At 38.0% G+C, this 20,191-nt stretch overlaps 1 protein-coding gene across 1 annotated transcript in view; it reads left to right on the top strand.

Annotated features, from left to right (window-relative positions):
* tom1l2a (target of myb1 like 2 membrane trafficking protein a) overlaps positions 1-19,563 on the top strand; it is a 20,653-nt gene extending 1,090 nt beyond the window's left edge. The window contains exons 2-16 of the mRNA XM_088339140.1: positions 2,294-2,378; positions 3,940-4,018; positions 4,086-4,235; positions 6,652-6,786; positions 6,856-6,990; positions 7,059-7,175; positions 8,154-8,287; positions 8,366-8,408; positions 9,944-10,115; positions 11,240-11,333; positions 11,549-11,624; positions 12,136-12,210; positions 15,694-15,753; positions 17,166-17,202; positions 17,312-19,563. Coding sequence (XP_088195266.1) covers positions 2,294-2,378; positions 3,940-4,018; positions 4,086-4,235; positions 6,652-6,786; positions 6,856-6,990; positions 7,059-7,175; positions 8,154-8,287; positions 8,366-8,408; positions 9,944-10,115; positions 11,240-11,333; positions 11,549-11,624; positions 12,136-12,210; positions 15,694-15,753; positions 17,166-17,202; positions 17,312-17,451 — 1,532 coding nt within the window. The 3' untranslated portion in view covers positions 17,452-19,563. The remainder of the gene's footprint in view (positions 1-2,293; positions 2,379-3,939; positions 4,019-4,085; positions 4,236-6,651; positions 6,787-6,855; positions 6,991-7,058; positions 7,176-8,153; positions 8,288-8,365; positions 8,409-9,943; positions 10,116-11,239; positions 11,334-11,548; positions 11,625-12,135; positions 12,211-15,693; positions 15,754-17,165; positions 17,203-17,311) is intronic.
* The last annotated feature ends 628 nt before the right edge of the window (positions 19,564-20,191 follow it).

The raw sequence follows: 20,191 nt of genomic DNA on the forward strand, positions 1-20,191 counted from the left end.
CCAGTTTTAATACCACCAGGCCTGGAACTTTCTGAAACCCTTTGCACGGCTCTTCTAACAGACAAGACTCACAACATTCCATAATTCTAAATCAAACAATTACTACTATTAAACGTGGTTATTTGAATGCTTGCATGCCGTTAATATAGCCTACAACACGAGGTAATGAACATGAAATGGATACTGCACCATATTTGACTTGGTACAAAAAAAACATTTTGTCCGCCAATGTACCTAATAACGTTCACGGACCCTTTAACAGCCAGGGTTGTCGGGGCACTGCTTCCTGTGGTGTGTCTTGGACAATGCTGTGGTTTATAATCTCTGAATATCATATTTCGGCTCTGAGAAAAGTAAATGTAAATGTACTGCATTTACATAGCGCTTTTTAAGTCAATGAAGACGCTTTTATAATTGTGCTTCACACTTCCCCTTTTACACACTGACTAAAAGTACTTTTAATCCACAGTAGAGTACAGTAATTTAAAAAAAACAACAACAGATGTCTCAAAGCTGGAATTGCGTTTATTTAATGTATTTAAGTGGGCATACTTATAATTTAGAAAGGAGGCGAGGTGCAGTGATTGGTTGGGGAGTTGGAGGTAAAGACTATCTTATAATGCATGCTATTGTTGTAGATTAAATAACAATTACCCAGTTTTTTGTATCATGGATTAATAATTCCTATACTAAAATAATCAGACTAAGAAATGTATACGGACCAACATCACCTATGCATAAGTACCGGTTAACTAAAAATATGTGACATTTTTTGGTTGTACTACATCCTTGAAAAATCAAAGCCTGTTTTCCACACTTTCTAGTGTTCATACAGGCATGATATTAATACTCAAGACTATTTTTAGCCTCAATTTTCAATTAAGATACTGAATAGAAGTTGGAGGTGTGATGGTTGCAAAAGAAAAAAGTAGGGATAGGACACCAAGAATGAATGTGAAACATGGGAATAGAGAGGCAAAGCAGTTAGCTGGCACTACAAGGCACTGCCTGCCACATAATTATCTGACTTACTGATGAGGACAGTTCCTGCGACTCAGGAGTACAGGGAAGCCTTGACACCGTTCTGTTGTATTTCAACCTTTCTTGGTGGGTACCGGTAATTGTTTCAAAGTGGGTTGCTGATCCAGCCTAGGTGGTTTGCCAAGACTTGAAATCAGTAAGTCAAAGAAAGTGCACCACCATTAACAAACTTCAAAACTAATCTAATCCACTGTTTAAGTCCACTTTTCATCTTGTAGTCATCCACTTTCAGTTTGCATGCCAATTTGCTGACCAAACAATTTTGCAGAACCAAGTGATACCTGAAGTCTCTCTTTTCTGTGGATTTTACCATGCTCTTGGATTTTATGTTTTAGGAAATGGCATTTATTATTTGTTACTTTTTAACAAGATAAACACCGTTGTCTCATAGACAAGAATAGATTGATTTGGCATTTAGGAAGATTTTTGAAATACTGAATAATATTTTTATGGGTTTAGGGTCGATGTTGGTGACATTAAATACGTATCCATCCACTTTTATCTGGGCATACTTTATTTCATTTTTTAAGAAGCCTCATGTTTGTTGGGATTTTTTAAAGATTACTAGGTATGTACAATTTTTAGATTGTGAAAGTTAAAATCCCCTAACCATGGGCTCACCACCTATGGAAGGGGTCGGCCGCGTAGAGAGCCTGGTACCTGCCAAAGGAAGTCCCTGCTGAGGCCATTGCCTCCGCGACCCGACCTCGGATAAGTGAAAGAAAATTGATGGACAGATGAAAATTGAAATATTCACTACGCTTTAAAATTCTGGAATCAAACTTGGCAACCATACAATCAAGTCTGCAATGACAAATTAGGAAAATTGAGGCTGCTTTGTCTTACACTTTTCTCCTACAATTTGTCGTATCAACTTAAAACATCTGCTGCATGGTTGTTGTAGGGGTTTTCCATTATTTTTTAGTCTCCCTTTCATTTCTGTTGCTTCCCACCCCACTGTACCGCCTTCATGATGTGTTGTGTGGGTTGGTCTTGCCAAAAGAGTTTATTTTATTGTTAGAGAAATGCGACTCCTTCCTGACTCAAATGTGCCACGTAGGCCCTCTCCACATACCTACTTAAAAAAGCATTAAAAACCACTTCAACTCTCGTTCTTGCAATTTTGTTTCATAGATCTGCAATCTACATGTTTTTTAAATGTATCTTCAAACATATACTGAGATATAAATCCTAAAGACACAATTTTCATTCGTATGAATTAAAGTTGATGTTTTTCTATTGTGTATTCTAGAGAGGGCCACAGATGGAGGGCTCCAAAACGAAAACTGGGCCCTCAACATGGAAATTTGTGACATCATAAATGAGACAGACGAAGGGTAAGGTTGCGAAATGAGTTTTTGCTTTCTACAGTGTAGGCTCTGTTAAAAGAATTCCGTTTCTTAGCGTTGGTGCTGCCCACGTCAGTTTGTCATGGTGCTCTTTGTTTTACTGGCAGACTAGAGCAATAGTTCACGACTGGAACAAAAAGCCTATTGTCTGCTTGGAGGTGTCACTGAACGGCTCTATTTATGTCTGGTATGAACGTCCGTAAGCAGGTTTTCACACTGAGATGATCACTTCCTTGTGTAATACATAATCAGGATGACAAATCTTTGAGGTCGAATGAAAAAAAAGCAGCCAATCAATCCACCAAATGTTACACTATGTAAAAAAGAGGGGTGTGCCCCAAAAAATGGATGTTGCCATATATTATCATGAGGATTTATAACTTTTACGTAAGACCACTGGCAGATAACTTAAAGCCCTGCTTACATTAAAAGAAAATTTTTTCCTATGCATCCTGTTTTTTTTACAAATAAATATATGTTGTTTTTACAAATTATATATATATATATATATATATATATATATATAATATTTGATCTGATTTTAAATATATATTTTTTTACATTCTATTTTATTGAAATGAACTAAGTCTGAAATTGCTGGCTTTAAGTCAGAGTCCAGTTACGTATGGTTCGCAAGCCAGGTATGGCTCTTCATGAGTACATCTGGCTCAGAAATTAAATAAATGTTTTTTTTTTATCTTTTGAAATGCCATGATAATTTTCTTTGTGACATTCCAATTTTAGTTGATACAAGACCAAGGCAACATTTGGTGTTCCAATTCTGTCCAGAATACGTATGGCAAAGTTTCAACAATAGTTTTGCGTTGTTACACCAACAGACCCCGTTTTGGCTATATGTCTCTGTGGAATCCTTTATGTGGAAGCTTCTTTAACAATCTATGGTCACTGTTGAGACACTTAATGATGAAACACCACAGAACAAACCGTAAACCCCTAGCCTAACACCCAGAGCAGTTTGATTGGGTGAGTGGTAGGGGTGGGTGGATCTCTGAGCATGCAGTACACACCCCTAAATACATCCGCGTCCTTCTTGTTGGCGGTATTTTGTAACATTTTTACAAAAGAACTCCTGTTGTTTTAAAGCCATTTATTGCGACAAAAATGACGGTCAAAATGGGCTTCAACGATCTTACAGGTGGCGTCCGTAATTTTACTCTTTGACTTCATCTTTGGGCTTAAATCTTTACTGTTGACGAGTTGCTTCTGTGGTGCATGCACGTCCGTATATATCTTGGACCACCCTTTTTCTTCATCTTTTTGGGAGTTGGGGTTGGCATTTGGACTGTATTTGAAACAGTCATTTGCTTACTTTCACCGTTTTCATCCTGGAATAAAAGAAAACCGCGACCACGCGTGTGAATTCAAGTTTCTTCCTCTCCCCAGCTTTATGTAAAGCGCTGAGAAATGTTGTTTTTTTTCATCACTGAATTATTTCTATTAAAAGCTAAAACCAATTGCAAACCAAAGTTGTTAAGAATATCGCGTTGATGTGTCCATTCTGATGTGTGTTTTTCTTTTCTTCCTGAAGGCCAAAAGATGCCATGCGAGCGCTAAAGAAACGACTCAACGGCAACAAGAACTACAGAGAAGTCATGCTGGCACTAATGGTAAATGACCATCAAGAACTTAGATTAGAGTGATGTCAATTCTCCCTAATTTGCTGTGATCGTGTAGGTCGTGGAGACTTGTGTGAAAAACTGCGGCCACAGGTTTCACCTTCAGGTCGCCAACCGAGATTTCATCGATGGCATTTTGGTAAAAATCATCTCTCCCAAAGCCAATCCTCCTACTATTGTGCAAGACAAGGTGCTGTCGCTCATACAGGTACAGGCTGCGTTCGTGTTACTTTGTTGTTTTACCGGACAGCGATTCCTGCTTTTCTATTTTAAAGCCAACGTAATAACAACACTGCCATCTACAGCCAGGTCACAGTAATTGAAGAAGCTTTCAGACATAAGTTTTATGTACCCAAAAAGCTTGAGAACAGGGGTCGGGAACTTATGGCTCGCTAGCCAGGTGTGCCTCTTTTCATAATTCTATATGGCTCAGATATATAACAACATATTCACTATTTAAACCCATTTAGGCAGATTAGGCAATTCTGCAGTTTTATCGCGATTGGCAGAAGCGCTGTAGCACTTTTGAACTTTTAGCGTCGGCAAGATGAGAAGTTATTTTAAAGTATTTTCCCTCTTTTTAGCAATTAGATGCATCAGAATACATGAGTGTGACCTATGCCTTGCAGCAATTCCCGAGATTTTTCCTAGCATTTGGACTGTGCAAGTTACGGGAAAAAATTATGAATGATCAATGACGCATTTGAGGACTTTTAAGATGATTTTTGTGTGGATAAGTCAAGTCATTTTTATTTGTATAGCCCTTAATCACAAAGAGTCTCAAAGGGCTTCACAGGTTATTACACATGAGAAGTTTAGGTTATTCATATGCAATAGAGTAGAAGTGAGTTTTAAGCTTAGATTTCCACTGAGGTTGCAGACCGGATCTCAGGGGGAAGAGCATTCCTCAACACCGGTGCCCGGATGGAGAACGCTCTCGAACCAGCGGAACACTTCTTGGCTCTTGGGATCACCAGAAGACCGGCGCTCTCAGAACGAAGGCTTTGGGCCGGAACATGGGGGGAAATCAGATCTGAAAGATATGAGGGGTAAAGTCCATGTATGATTTTGTATAATAATAAGAGAACCTTGAAATCAAATCTTGGGCTAACAGGGAGCCAATGCAGGTTAGCCAAAATTGATAACAAATATGTCATTTCGTCGTTGTAAAATGATGAAATCTTGAGTCTGTGCCTTAGAGCACCCTTTTTCTAGTTATTTGCAATGTTTCTTCATATTTTAACATAAGTTTTTAGTAATCCAGATTCATGAGACAAATGACATCCAAAATGAACCTCAGAGATTTTTCATGATTGTGGGAGATGGACCAACTTTAAGTGAGATATTTGTTTATAAGAGGAAAAGGCTCAGGCATTGTTACATAAGGATGTTGTATGTATCTTAAAAATATTCTCCTCGCTGATGCGATCTTCTGGTTGAAATCATCATTGCAGCTCCTTTTTGTGTGTGTCCAAGTATGTGAAATGCTTAAATAAACTTACTTTTTGATCATTTTGGGGATTTGGCCTGATATTTGGACTGTATTTGAAACAGTTATTTTCTTATTTTCGCCATTATTATCCTAGAACAAAAGAAAAACGTGTGTAAAATCGGCGCGGTGGGAAAAATGTATATAAAGGCTCTGTACTCAGTCGGTCATTGTTAAGGCATACTTAATAGGGAAAATATGTAATATAAACTTTTTAAAGACACCTTAAATTACGCACCCCACCTTTTATTTATACATTTTATTAAATCATCAAACTTAAAGGGAAATTAAATGGACTAAAGAATTAGCATATGTATAGGGAGCAAGTTTTGCAGTTCCTGTTATTAGAAATCTGTCTTGAAATATATGAGATGGCTCTCACGTCAAGTCAAGTCATTTTTATTTGTATAGCTCTGAATCACGAAGAGTCTCAAAGGGCTTCACAGATTATTACACTATATTACGCTGACGAGAAGAGTAGGTTATTCATATGCTATGGAGTAGAAGTGAGTTTTAAGCTTAGATTTAAACATTTCCACTGAGGTTGCAGATCGGATCTCAGGGGGAAGAGCATTCCACAGCACCGGTGCCCGGATGGAGAACGCTCTCGAACCAGCAGAACACTTCTTTGCTCTTGGGATCACCAGAAGACCGGCACTCTCAGATCTTAGGCTTCGGACCGGAACATAGGGGGAAATCAGATCTGAAAGATAAGAGGGAGCAAGTCCATGTATGATTTTGTATAATACTAAGAGAACCTTGAAATCACATCTAAGGTTAACTGGGAGCCAATGCAGGTTAGCCAAAATCGGTGTTATGTGATCGTACTTTTTTGTCCTAGTTAAAAGCCTCGCTGTGGCATTTTGTACCAGCTGAAGAGACAGTTCACTAAAACTGGACAATTTCCCTGGACAGCCACCCTGTCGTGCATCTGTAGATTTCAGCCCTTTAATATGTGTGGTATTAATAAGGTCTTTAGCAATTTCTTCCTGTATGCATTGACTGAAAATAAGGATACAATTATTTTGCTTCCGTGGCTCTCTGAGTCGAAAGAAATCCCTGGCTCCTGCTTTAGACAAACTACACTAACTTCCACATAATCTTATGCAATGAATAAAATTGTATTCTGTCTAAGGCCTGGGCCGACGCCTTCCGAAGTAGTCCTGATCTTACTGGTGTGGTCCACATTTATGAGGAACTGAAAAGGAAGGGCATGGAGTTTCCCATGGCAGATTTGGATGCACTGTCACCCATCCACACGCCACAGCGGGTGAGGCAATCATGCATTCATCTTTTACATACTATTGTACTATCGATTAAGTGATATATTTCCTTCAAGGGGACACCAGAGGTGGACCCAGCCATGATCAAGTACCTTGCACCTGCAACCACTACTGCCTCTTCAAGACCTGCCACAAAGTCACCTGCTACACAGGTCTCTCCAGTTGGCCCCATCACAGCAACTCCTGAACAGGTAACCAACACTCAGTCACATTTAAGCAGCCATAGTGTGAATGTTCCCCCCCAAAAATTTGCCGACAGGTTTTACGCTTACGAAGCGAGTTGGACATTGTGAGAGGCAACATCAAAGTCTTGTCGGAAATGCTCACAGAGATGGTGCCCGGTCAGGAAGATAGATCTGATTTAGAACTGCTACAGGTATGAGGAAAGATTGCTCAACTTGACACTCTGACTTTTTGTTCCAATTTAAACACTATAAAGCTGCCATAAAATATAATGAACCAGCATTAAATTTTGCGGATTTTGTTTTCGCTTTAACAATTAAACTATAATCAGCATATGTTAACAGACTTTACGATAATACTCACAGACATATATGTTTATGTATTTTTAATCATCTGTAGAAAGTGACTTATTTTACCAGTAGTATGTTGAGTCTGTCAAAATGTCAAAATCTTCTTGGTTTTTCTTTATGACTGATTATCTGCTGCCACCCAGTGGTCTCGTTGCTAACCCCAAAAAATTGTGAATATGCTTGATAGCTGTGTTTTGCTGCTGTTGGTGTCGGTGGATTTTTTCAGACCGAGGACAATCGACTTTGGCCTGGACGGATCTATTGACACTAACAAAGATGTTGTATAATGAAATTGTGAATATGTTTGATTTTCGAGAAGGTTTGTTCAAACCTCACTTTGTGTTTGCTGTTAAAAACGTAATATTGGAATATAATATTGTGAATGTGCTTAATTGCTGTTGAGATTGTCATGATTGTTTTCTGTTTTTAGTGTCAATAAATGTGTTCAAACCAAAACGAAGCGTTAGAATAAATGATGCTGACGAGTATGCTAGATTGGTCCATGAACGCTTTCAATGCTTTGGCTTTCAAATTTTAGTTGATATCAATTTAAAGAAAGAGTGTGGTTTTTTTTTAATATTTTCACCACAAGTAAGGAGCAGTGTACTTACATTGTGAAAATACATTTAATTTACAGTCATGTTTCGATCATACTCCTATAGCGGTCTTCTTTCTATATTTATTTATTAAATGAAAACATTCAATGTTTCAAGCATATAAGTTAAACAATACTCTATACACGTGAGCTGTGTTACTTTTATTTTGCTTCATTCTCAAACTTATCTATACAATATGGATCTATGCTCTCTCTCACCTTTAAGGAGTTGCACAGAACATGCAGAGCAATGCAGCAGCGAGTTGTGGAACTGATCTCACACGTATCAAACGAGGAAGTGACAGAGGAGCTGCTGCACGTTAATGACGACCTCAACAATGTATTCCTCCGATATGAGAGGTGTGGTTGCACAGTTATTAAATAAAATACATCAGCTAAATCAGATTCATGAAACCCTTTGTGTTGTGCTGTTTTCAGGTACGAGAGGTACAGGTTGGGGAGAGGCGCTCACAACAAAGCGGTGAGTATTGCCAGTAGCTGCTCTGAATGCAAGCATTGTTGTTCATTTGCATGGTTGGGGAAAGTCAGCTGTTTTTGAGGTTGATTATGGCCATACAAAAGCTATGCAAGATGAACCAACTTGAAAATATTGTTGGAGACCTTAAACCAAAGAAACACTTTGTTGTGCAATTTGATATTTGTTGGGTAAATGTGGCCAGTATTTCATGTATTAGAGGCATGTGGCATTTGACGCCACCTCCTATATAGCTGCTTGCTTTCGGTAGATCTGTTCGTAACCTGTCTGTTTGTAATGTGGCTAACTGATTGAGCTGAGTTATGTCTTTGCCAGCCAGAGTTTCTGTGGTGAACAGTGTAATTATTATATATACCACAGCCATATCCCCCTAGTGGGAGGTGGCTAGAGTAATTTCTGACTCTTTTTGGGAGATTGATTCAGAGGAGGGGATTCCCGGCCCCCCCGCTCAACCCAACTGAGGTGTTGGGAGTCATTAGGTGACCAAACCGCCCAATTCCAACCCCTAATGCTGAACGCTAAGCAGGGAGGCAACGGGTACCAATGTTTAAGTCTTAGGTATGACTCAGCCGAGGCTTGAACCACAACCTCCTAGTCTCGGGGCGGGCGCCAAAATCACGTCTTTGTCTTGTGAACTTCATTTAGTTTATTTATTAGAATCATAAAAATTTTGGTGAGGTTGATATATGTGACTTTCTATTTGAGAATACTGTTTATCACGAAGTATGTATTTGGCTATTCACAAAGTAACTCATCCATTTATGTTTTAAGTGTTCATGAAATCTTAACACTCGAGAACAGTGATTCTTAATCACCGTGCTGCGGCACTCTAGTGTGTGCCGTGAGAAATTATCCAATGTCACTTTTTAAAGTTTAAAATTTTATAAAACATTTATTAATCATTTTCTGCAAATATTATTTCATTGTCAAGTGTCTGTGCTGTAAAAACTGGGTGTATTATAAATTATATTGTAATCAAACATAATGTTCAGTGTCATTTTATAAAAAATTTTGGTTAGTCGTGTGCTGCAAATATTTTTCAATGTAAAAAACGTGCCCTGGCTCAAAAAAAAGGTTGAAACACACTGCTCTAGAATTTCACAAGGTGACGCCAAAGCCAAGCCAGTCTTCAAATACGGATTTTTTTTTTGTCTGGTGAGGTGCTCTCTCTTTTTGGGGGAATTGTTTTTTCAGTTTAATACGGCTTATGTAGGGACATCAAGGCAATTATTGTGGGAAAATATTAGTAAATTACTACATCTTACGGAGTCACTTAGTAGATATTAAACTCTTTGTTACTTTCTGAATGCATGTATTATTTGTAGGTATTATAAATTGTTGTCTTTATCACCAACTAGTAATTAATATATGTGGAAGGGGCTTCATTTTCTTTGTCCCCAATTGCACACTCGCAATATTGTTTAAAATGTCCTGAAAAAAGTTAAAACTGCCTGTCTGGGCAATCAAAATGAGTATTCAATAGTTTTGAAGACTGCATTTATATTTATGTCCTCTGCTAGATTTTAGGTGAGGCCACAAATAACAATCTGATCGACTTGGGTCCTGGCTCCCCCGATGTAGTCAAAACCAGAGTAACGTCCAGCCCTCCTCCTCATGGCATCGCTGGCGCCACAGCCTCACCAGCCCATAACGCAAATGCGACCTCGCTGTCCTCAGTGATGGCTGGCCTTGGTAAGAGAAGTCAAGTCAAGTCATGTTTATTTGTACAGCCCTTAATCACAAAGAGTTTCAAAGGGCTGCACAGATCAAAGACTATTGCAAACTACAGACTATTATTACACTATCCCCTGATCTAAAACCTATACTAGGGTAAAGAAAAACTTCAACATGAGGAAAATGAAGAAACCCTGAAAAAGGACTGCCCATGATGTAATCCCCCTTCCAGGATGACCAGGCTGAATTGGGTATTGCGATAAATAATACACAGATATTGTCAACACAAAATTTAGGTTATTCATATGCTTTGGAATAGAAGTGGGTTTTAAGCTTGGATTTAAATATTTCCAGTGAGGTTGGAGATCGAATCTCAGGGGGAAGAGCATTCCACAGCACCGGGACCCGAATAGAGAACACTCTTGAACCTGCGGATCTCTTCTTGGCTCTTGCGATCACTAGTAGACCAGCATTTTCATAGCGAAGGCTCCGGACTGGAACATAGGGGGAAATTCAATCTGAATTATATTAGGGAGCAAGTCCATGCATGTTTCTGTATGCCAGGGGTCGGCAACCTATGACACGCGTGCCACTATTGGCACGCAAGGGGTTAACCAGTGGCATTCAAGCGCACAGCTAAATTTTTTTTTTTTAAACAATGCGGACTTTTACCTGAAATTTAGACATTTTCAGTTGCGCGCTGTGTTTTTTAGAGGCTTTACCTTAACGCCCCTCCTCTGTTCCGTGTGTGACTGCGCGGTGCCTCGCAGAGGAGAGATCCGTGTTTTAAATATTAAATGGTAAATATATAGCGCTTTTCAAGTCAATGAAGACCTCCCAAAGCGCTTTACAATGTGCTTCACACTTACCCATTCACACACACTCACACAGCAAGAGGGAGTTAGCAATGCAAGGCGCCTACCTGCTTATTGGGGGCATTATGGATTCAGTGTCTTGCCCAAGGACACTTTGAAATATAACACGGAGGAGTCAGGAATCGAACGATTTCGAGTTAATTCCTGTGGTAGGGGGTCAAAACATAGTCAGTTTAATTGTCTTCCATGTGGTTTTGGTTTGTGTTCTGATTTTTTTTCTTGCCCTTCAATGGTTAAATTTCCTACCGTAATTTCACTTTGTTCAAGATGTCGGTTCTAAAAGTCAAACGAGCCGCAACAAGGACGACTTCGACATGTTTGCACAGACCCGGAGCAGCTCTTTGGCTGAACAGCGAAAAAAGTATGTCCATGTGGTTTTGATCTTGGGCTTGTATCACAAAATTAGATTTTCTTTGTAGTTTCATTAAGCTTACATGTGCAAGGAGCTATCTTTACAATTAAGAATAAGATAAGAAAGAGCACATTGACCTTTAAATAGTCAAACGGTAGAACCCTGCAGAAGCAACATTAGCAGTCAATCCAAATCTGTGACATCAATGTGTTTGTTGCGCACAGTGTCAAATATGAAGATCCGCAGGATCTTGGTGGGCTTGCCTCGGCTTTGGATGTTCGACAACACAACACGGGAGGAGTAAGTGTACAGTACTACTGTATTTAAATGTGGTGAATAAGACAAGTTTTGCAAAGATGATGTGCGTCAGTGAGCGTGTGTTCCTTGTGACATTGACAGTAGCTTGCTTTGTTTTTTACTCATATAAATAGCACTATTTTGATTGATTATAGTCTGTTTGTTTATATATCAAAAGGCTACCTATTAACAAAGGTCTAAATTAATGACCCAATCTACAGTTTGATTTACAGATTGCCCAAAATATTTGCATTTGCAATCAAATTTTCCAATTAAAAAAGAAACGGTGTGTCACTTCTATACTTTTGACATTTCACTTGTATGTTGCAATGCTTTTGTCTATGTGCCTTATCTGCATGTTCTTTTTCAGAATTCCTTTTCACTGTTTTCTTTTGGTCTGTCATTGCCCTCATTGGAGAGAATTTTATATTTGAATTGGCTTCCTTTACTACGTTGTTGTGCAACCGGTCAACCATCTTCTCTGGAGTAAGGCGTATTTCTGTTGTTGATTCAGCAATGGGTAGAAGGGGATGATAACCAAGCCGATCAGGAGCTGCCCATAGACAGCTGGCTTATTACCCAAGGAATGGTGAGGACTTCATCCTTCTTGTGTCCTCCCACTCCCTCATGTTTTACACCATCACCATTAACTTCACACAGCCTCAGTCATAATCTACCACACTTTGTTTTTAGTCTCACGTCACAGACTCCTAGATAGTTGAAATTAAGTCCGACTAGTTTTCTTTGACAAAACACCACGTCCAGTGCAGGTGTTGTACTCCGGTGTTGGGCAATATGATGATTCAAGAATATTTTTCTATGGCTGCACATTTGACTTTGCTGTTATTCACTGAGTCGCTAAGTTTTTAAAATATTGCCGTAATGAGGATGGCTCTGTGCCAGGATTGTTCTTATATTTTACATGCCAAAGCATTGTCTTTGGTCAGGAATTTATTCTGCGGCATTAATTTAAGGACTCATTCATTATTTAGGCACTGTGTCAAGTCCATAGAAAAGCCACTTAAAAGCATTTTCTCCATATTGCCCACCACTGATTTATTGTATTAACATAGTTGCCATGCTAAAAAAGTCAACTGACACCTTACCCACTGCCTTACAAGAACCTTTACCTTTTTTCCATTAGCCACATTTATCGAGTTTCAAACTTCACATTTGTAGTCTAATACTATAGCTACAAACTACATCTAAATCTTTAACACAATTTTATTAATACGGTTACAAAAATGTGGATGGAATTTTTTTTATAGTTTATTTTGGTATATTTGTGGGGGTGGACAAATCTTTGTCGCACCACTTAATTAATCAACTATTAATCATTGCTAGATCAGTGAAATATAATTATTATTTTGATGTGTCTAACATTTAAAACTATTTCCCGCCCAGATGGAAAAGTAGGTGCCACAATTGTGGCTGTTTTTGTTACATATTATTATTTTTTTTTAAATGGTTATTAATAATTTTCTAAATTTTTTAACACGACATGGATTTTTGTTTGTTAAAAATGTTAAGAGAAATCTACCTGACCATCTAAACTTTATTTGGATTCAAGCTGAGCACAATAATACATTTTTTAAAATTGAGGTTGATTGGTCAATGAGGAAGGCGGAAGAGTGGTTAGCGCGTCCACGGCACAGTTCTGAAGTCATGGGATGAAATCCAGTGACCAGCCTTCCTGGGCGGAGTTTGCATGTTCTTGATTTCATAGGTTTCCTCCAGGCACTCTGGTTTCCTCCCACATTCCAAAAACGTGTATGTCTGGTTAATTGGCAGTTCCAAAATTGTCCTTAGGTTTGTGCCCTCTGACTGGATGGCAACCAGTTCAGGGTGTCCAGCATCCCCATGGCCCTGAATAAATGATGCTGACGAGTATGCTAGATTGGTCCATGAACGCTTTCAATGCTTAGTACTGAGGATAAGCAGTGCAGATAATGGCTGAATGCAAGGTTAATGAAGGTGTACATGCTTGTGCAACCTCATTGTTTCTGCCTTTCAATCTAAATCATTCTTGTTCTATATTCGTGTGCGATTTTAGATATCCCCAAACCCATTTCAAAAATTGGACATTTGAACAATGGATTTGTGAAATTTCTATATCCACTTCTCTTCTTTCAACCTTCCAACTTTAGCATGGAAATTCTTAGCATACTCAGTCACAAAATGCATTGTAGCATTAGTGACAAATTTTACTTTCTCTTAGTGTAATTGCCCCAATAATTCTGTCCACCTACGTAATGTAATTTTATTACCGGGTAAAACATTCTCATCACCAAGTTAATCACTTATTACAAACTGCCTGTGGAGCAGAAAGTATTGGGCATGACCCGAAGTAGCCCCAGCCACATGACCGGGTCTAGCCTGACCTTGACCAGTAAGTTAACTAATCAATACATGAATGACTGTAATCGTGTTTCCAACAAGCAGTGTTTGCTGCCGATGTTTGAACAAGAACAGTCTGGACAATCATACTTCATTATAGCACTTTTGTCAGCTTACTTTTGTTCCTGGTTGCTTGTGCATTCCTCTCACCTGAATTACATGACATGAGCTCTCTATGGCCTTTTAACTTGAAAAGAATGTGGAGTGCTGAAATGGTACATTTACGTACTTACCATTTAGATAGATAGATACTTTATTCATCCCCGTAGGGAAATTCACACTTCCAGCAGTCTACCCCGTTGTTTATTAACAGATGAACATGATGCCCTAGGGGTGCTTGTAGCGGAGCGGATGACGTCACGCCAGTCCAAAAGTTCGACATTCCTGCGGCAGATGGAAAACTTTTCTTTGTGAAAATCCAGGGATACACCACCTCGTGTTAGCAAGTCCGCCTCCTCTCCGATTCCCCCCCGGCTTTCGTGTCTCTGTTTAGCGGCGTTGAAGCCGGATTGCTCCGGGTAGCTCCGGGTGGCTACACGTTAGCGTCCGGAATGCTAAACGCGAGCCATGTTTCCGCAAAACACAGCAACTGCGCTCCCTGTGCACTATTTCATATAACCTGGTCCTTATATACTTTAAATTTTGAGTTAAGTCATTGTCGTTATATTTTAGTCTTCCATTATTACGTATTCGTAAATTCTTCATTCCTTTTAACAGAAAGAAAGGAAACCCCCCCCCCAAAAAAAAAAAAAATACAATAAAGTGGAGTAAAAAGAAATGAGATGGTTTTATTCCAATTGTAAGCTTCTGCAACTCCGTGCAAAATTTAACATTAGTATTTCACCCAAATGAAGAAGAAGACACAGAAATCAGTTTGAACAAATATTTGTTTCAATTTATTTTTTTTATTTATGTTGACTAGGAAATTTACATAAATACATTTAAAACAATATACACAAATCATTAAAAAAATCTACTATACGGCTTTTTAAATATACACTATGTAACATTTAAAGTCAAACGCAAAAGAACTGTACTCGGCAGAATCCTGTTACGTGCCAAAAGAGTAATATATAAATGTTGTTAAAGTAAGGTACTACTGATAAAAGATTGTTGGGGTTTTTTTTGGTGCAACTTTTGCATTCTCCCTTGGTGTAAACTCACATACGATATACCCTACTTCACTTTCTATCACAGCGCTTCCTTTTAAGTGTGTGCATGTTTCGCGAGTTCCTCAGGTTTATGTTTGCCTCTCGAATGTCCTTGCTTGTCATGCCTCCGCTTTCCTCCTTTTAATATGACTTTAAATCAGGTTAACTTGTGTTGCTAATTCCATAAGGATTTGGAATAATGAACGCTGAGACTTGACATTAGTCAGAAGCAGTTAGTTAGCGGATAATGAAAAAACACAACCAGGCAACGCCTATTCAGAAAATCTATGACATGTTGTTGCTCGCTGACAGCATGGAACCTATTGTTTGTTGGCCGTTTTTTAAAAAAAAACAAAACAAAACACCATTTTATTTATTTTCTGTTTCCTCCGTTTGGGAATTTTCCTTGGTTTGATCACGTGTTGTGATATGTCTTTCTTTTGTGTGATGGGGTTGTCATTTGCTTTGTGTGCCCTTGTTTGTTTTGTGGCTGCTCCTTGGTTTGTCCATGGCTTGCTCCGTAGATCCCTGTATCGCAGTCCTCTGTAATGGATGACATAGAGGAGTGGCTCTGTGCTGATGTGGTGAGACATGATTTACCTTGATTCCAGATGTTTGTTCTTTTGTATTTTGTCTGTCCTCATATTTTTAACTCATTTTTTGAGTTTCATTTTATTTGACATCCTTTTTCATTCTCACTTAATATGAGTTTGTTTTATCAATAACTGAAATCGCTGATGATTGTGAGCCCTGATTTACTCATAAACTCACTTGTGGATTGTGCCGCAAAAGACCATGGTTACTTTCAATCTTTCTGTATGTTAGATATACATTCATTTATAGTTAAAACCAACTGAGAAATGTTCTAAGAACAATATTTTGTATGGGCCCCCCACTAGTCTAAACACGGCCTTTTTAAAATTCATTTCAGGCGGCAGCCATATTGCCACTTTCTGTCTACTGAAATTGACATCAAATCACGGTTAATCAAAGCTGAGCCATGATTGGCCGTGATGCCTGAGCAACCATGATGTCATCTTCATTCAACAGAAAATCGTAAATTGGCAGCACCCAGAGATGGATCAAACAAACTGAATATGCTGATTAACGTGTTTTCCACAAACAATGATAACCATGATATTAGGTTTGGACAAGTGGGCAGACACACACTATATGGCAAAAGAAATGTATTAGGGTTAACTTCTGCTTGAATAGTATACTTTTTATTCTTTTCTACTGGTAGATTTCAGTGGCTAAAACCTGTTTAAGCTTAATGTCTTACTACAAAGTGTTATATTTGGCTGACTCAAGTTGCTAAACAAAATATACAATTACAAAGTCTGTCTTACTCACTGCAAAATGCATCATCCCTCTCCCAAATGGCTGTTTTGGAACAGTAGATTTAAAATGGTTTTGTGTAAGTTGGGTTTGTGTTAATTAATTTTTAAAAATCTGTGTCATGTGAGACCTTTCTGACTTTATCCTAACAATGAATGGGTTCATAACCATGTTTTGTTTATATTTTGGGAACTTAAGTACAAAACATTGACTTGCAAAAACATTAAACAGTGAAGAAAATGTCTTTGATAACTGCACATTTTCTCAAATGGTATTTTCATAATTTATCCTTTTTGAGGGAAAGGTATAAATCATAGGTTCTGATTTGATCGAAGCATCATTCCCTCACATGTTTTCACCGAATGTAAGATTGAAAACAATCCCTGTGTTTTCTGCATTCAAATTGTGATATGTACCACAAAACATCTGGCAATTCAAGTTAACATATGAATATTTAACAGATTAGATTTTGCTATGCATCATTTGTATGAACAACATGCAAAGCTAAGGCACCTATGTCATTTAGTGGATAAGGCCCTCCTGTTAATTAATATATTACAGAAACAAGTGAGGAAGGTGACTGCATATGAACAATAAATATTTGAGTTCGTCAGAAGGTTTTCACAAAAGTATTGATGACACCTTTTTTTATTTATAGAAAGGCAATCATACAGATGAAGGTGTAACTAGTGAAGGTATGTCACAGCATTTGGCATTATTTTTTTTTAGCCAAGCTCCCTTCCACAAACAAATGCAGGTCCAATCATTGTCTGTGCATATACCTGAAAGAACATTATGTTACAGAGTTTGATAAGTTCCTGGAGGAGCGGGCCAAGGCATCTGAAACCTCTCCACCCAGGACTAACCCGGCTCACTCTGCCTGCGCTTCCGTTGACTCGCACAAGAAAGTCGAACAGACGGAAGATGCCCTCTTTGCCTTATAGATTCGCAGATGAGCATCTCAATTGCACACTGGGAGGCATCTGAAGGTCGGCACTCTGAATGATCCTCCATGAAAATTGTCCTCTAGCCTCATTTCATCCTCCCCAACATATAGGGATGGGCAGGTTGTGTAATATAAGTCGTGGATGTATATGGTATGTCATTGTAGGATTAAGTGACGCCTTACTTCACATTTGTAGCAATCAACCAAAGGAAAAAAGTGATAATTTTCTAAAGAGGGATTCAAAGTGTAAGATTGCTTTATGTGGACAAACATCAGTCATGGAAATTATATACCCAACTGGTAATCTCATGGGCTAATTGCTAATGTACAGATTCATTCTTATAATTATTTGCCTCATACTTTTGGTCATTCCATTTCCTACGGATTGGAATTTTTAGCAATATCTTAGTGTAAAATCTTGTTAAATAATCTTCATTGCTAATACAATACACAAGCGTTCATGTCAATGGCACGAGGAGTTTGACTTGAGAGCAAAGATGAAACATCAACATGCTATTTCAGCTGTTTATTATCAAAAAAAGCTTAGCACAATAGCTCCTCTTGAAAAGCTGCACACCAGCAACGCTATAACCAAAGGTAAAAAAAAAATCCAGTTTGTTCCCCAAAGTATGAAGACTACACCACTACAAGCAGTGGTTTGGTAGATAGCAAACACATCTTTCAAAGGATATGCTTCAAGCTTACACTTACCGTCAAACTAAATATTAACCTAAGGAAATTACATGTTGGGGTTTTAACTGAACCACAACTATGTCCTCTAGTGTTACGCTATCGCCAATTGCATTGCTAATCTTAGTCTTTCGACATCCACTTTGTTGTCATTCTTAACGAATATTTCAAAACAAATCGTGCACCAACACATATTACTTAATGATAGGGCATTGTACTTGTCCCCCAAGGATTTCATTGTATTTCTTTAAAAACATTAATCTACAGTTTATTGTGACAAAAAAAGTATTTGTTGCTCTTTGTGTTTACAAGATGGTTTATATTTTTCTAGGAAAAAGGAAATATTTTTTGATTAACTTTATTCCGTGCATATTTTTTAACAAAATTTGTTTTGACCAAGCATGGCTTACAAGAAATATGGGCTAGAAATTATATGCTTAAACTGCCATGACTAGGCCACGGTATTGAAATCAACTTGCGAGAGGATAATGAATCCAAACTAATGGTATTATTTTGATACAACATTGAATTCTTATTTGGAAGTGATGGTGTGCAGACATAAGTTATGTATGTATTGTTTCTTTGCCTGATCGACAAAATATTTTATAGGTTTTTAAGAATGTATATATATTTTTTTTATCAATAATTATTTGGATATCAGCAAAGTTACTATTTTAAATTTTTCACCCTGCCCGATTTATAAAGAGGAAAAGCATATTTTCAGATGTTTAACTATTATTATTTTGAAAAATACAATATCCATTACCCTTTATATGTGTTGTCCTTTTGTTCTTTGTCGCCCCCCCTTTTTTTTCAGTTAGAGACCAAAATCTTTATTAATCAAACTCATTTTTTTTCCTGGATATTTGACTAGATTTGTTAGCAAACTTGAGAGCCATTGAAAAATACTTCAGTTTATGTTGACCTGGAGGGGAATGAGCACCACTAGGCTGTACTTGCCCTAGAAACATCACAGGAAATGGTGCCCCTACCAACCTAGTAGTTAAAAGGTCTACCCACCACCCACAAACCTACCAATTCAATCAACATACCAGTCTAACATTGAGGTTTTAATTGGTTGATATCAAAGACATATAATGAGATTTAACTGGCTAAAGTTTTGGCCATAAATGATTAATGTGACAAACGAAACAAATGTGTCCAGCGATCTCTTTAAAAGGGTACTGAATGTTGTGTTGATGGAACCTCTGAAAGTCATTTTAGGCGCTTAAGCATGGCTTTAACATGGCTTTTAGAAAAAAAGCAGGCCGTAATGGATGACTTTGCCACCTTCCACATTGTTTGTGGTTGTTTGTGTCTCTTTGGACCTGCCATGAGTTGCCATTTCTGACCCTCCAGTTATGTCTGACTTGAAACCCTTATCTAACTGTCCAATAAAACATGTAAACCTGCTACCTCACACTGTTTGTGCTTGTTTTACATGGCATCACTTGTGATTTTATGATAAAATGTCAGTGCTTACAGTTGTAATTGACATTTGATTGTTCATTGTCGGTGAGTATTGCTCTCAAAAATACTTTTTATATATTTCCTGATGAGTTGTCTGTTGTATTTCCTGAATAAAATTCCTCACTTGTCGAACAATATCCTGATAGAAAAACGGTTAGTTGTCATCCTCGGCTCAATAAATTAAAAATGTAAAACAAATGTTAAAACGTGCAAACAATAAATAAAACTGGAACAATCTTAGCTATATAGTTCAAATATTATAATATGTCCCACTCTACACCATAACATGGGCTATTTTTACTCATACGAGGCATGTTTCTCACGTTTCTCCATGGTAAGCTGGGAAATGTGCTGCACGGCTTTGAACTTTAGTTACTCTAGGTCAGTGACCTATTTTCCCTCCAAGGCTCAGTAGAGCTGCTTTTAATGCATATGATACCCTTAATGTTTTTTTAAGTAGAAGCTAATTTGTAGTTGTTTATTGGATTAACTTGTTTTCTTTCCGTTTACACAATAGGATAATTGCCCTATTTTTTGAGAAATCTATGAGGTAATGGTAGATTTTTAAGTTAATTTGT

This window comes from Urocampus carinirostris, chromosome 1, assembly GCF_059441175.1.
Source record: "Urocampus carinirostris isolate Australia breed hairy pipefish chromosome 1, RoL_Ucar_1.0, whole genome shotgun sequence".
NCBI lineage: Eukaryota > Metazoa > Chordata > Actinopteri > Syngnathiformes > Syngnathidae > Urocampus > Urocampus carinirostris.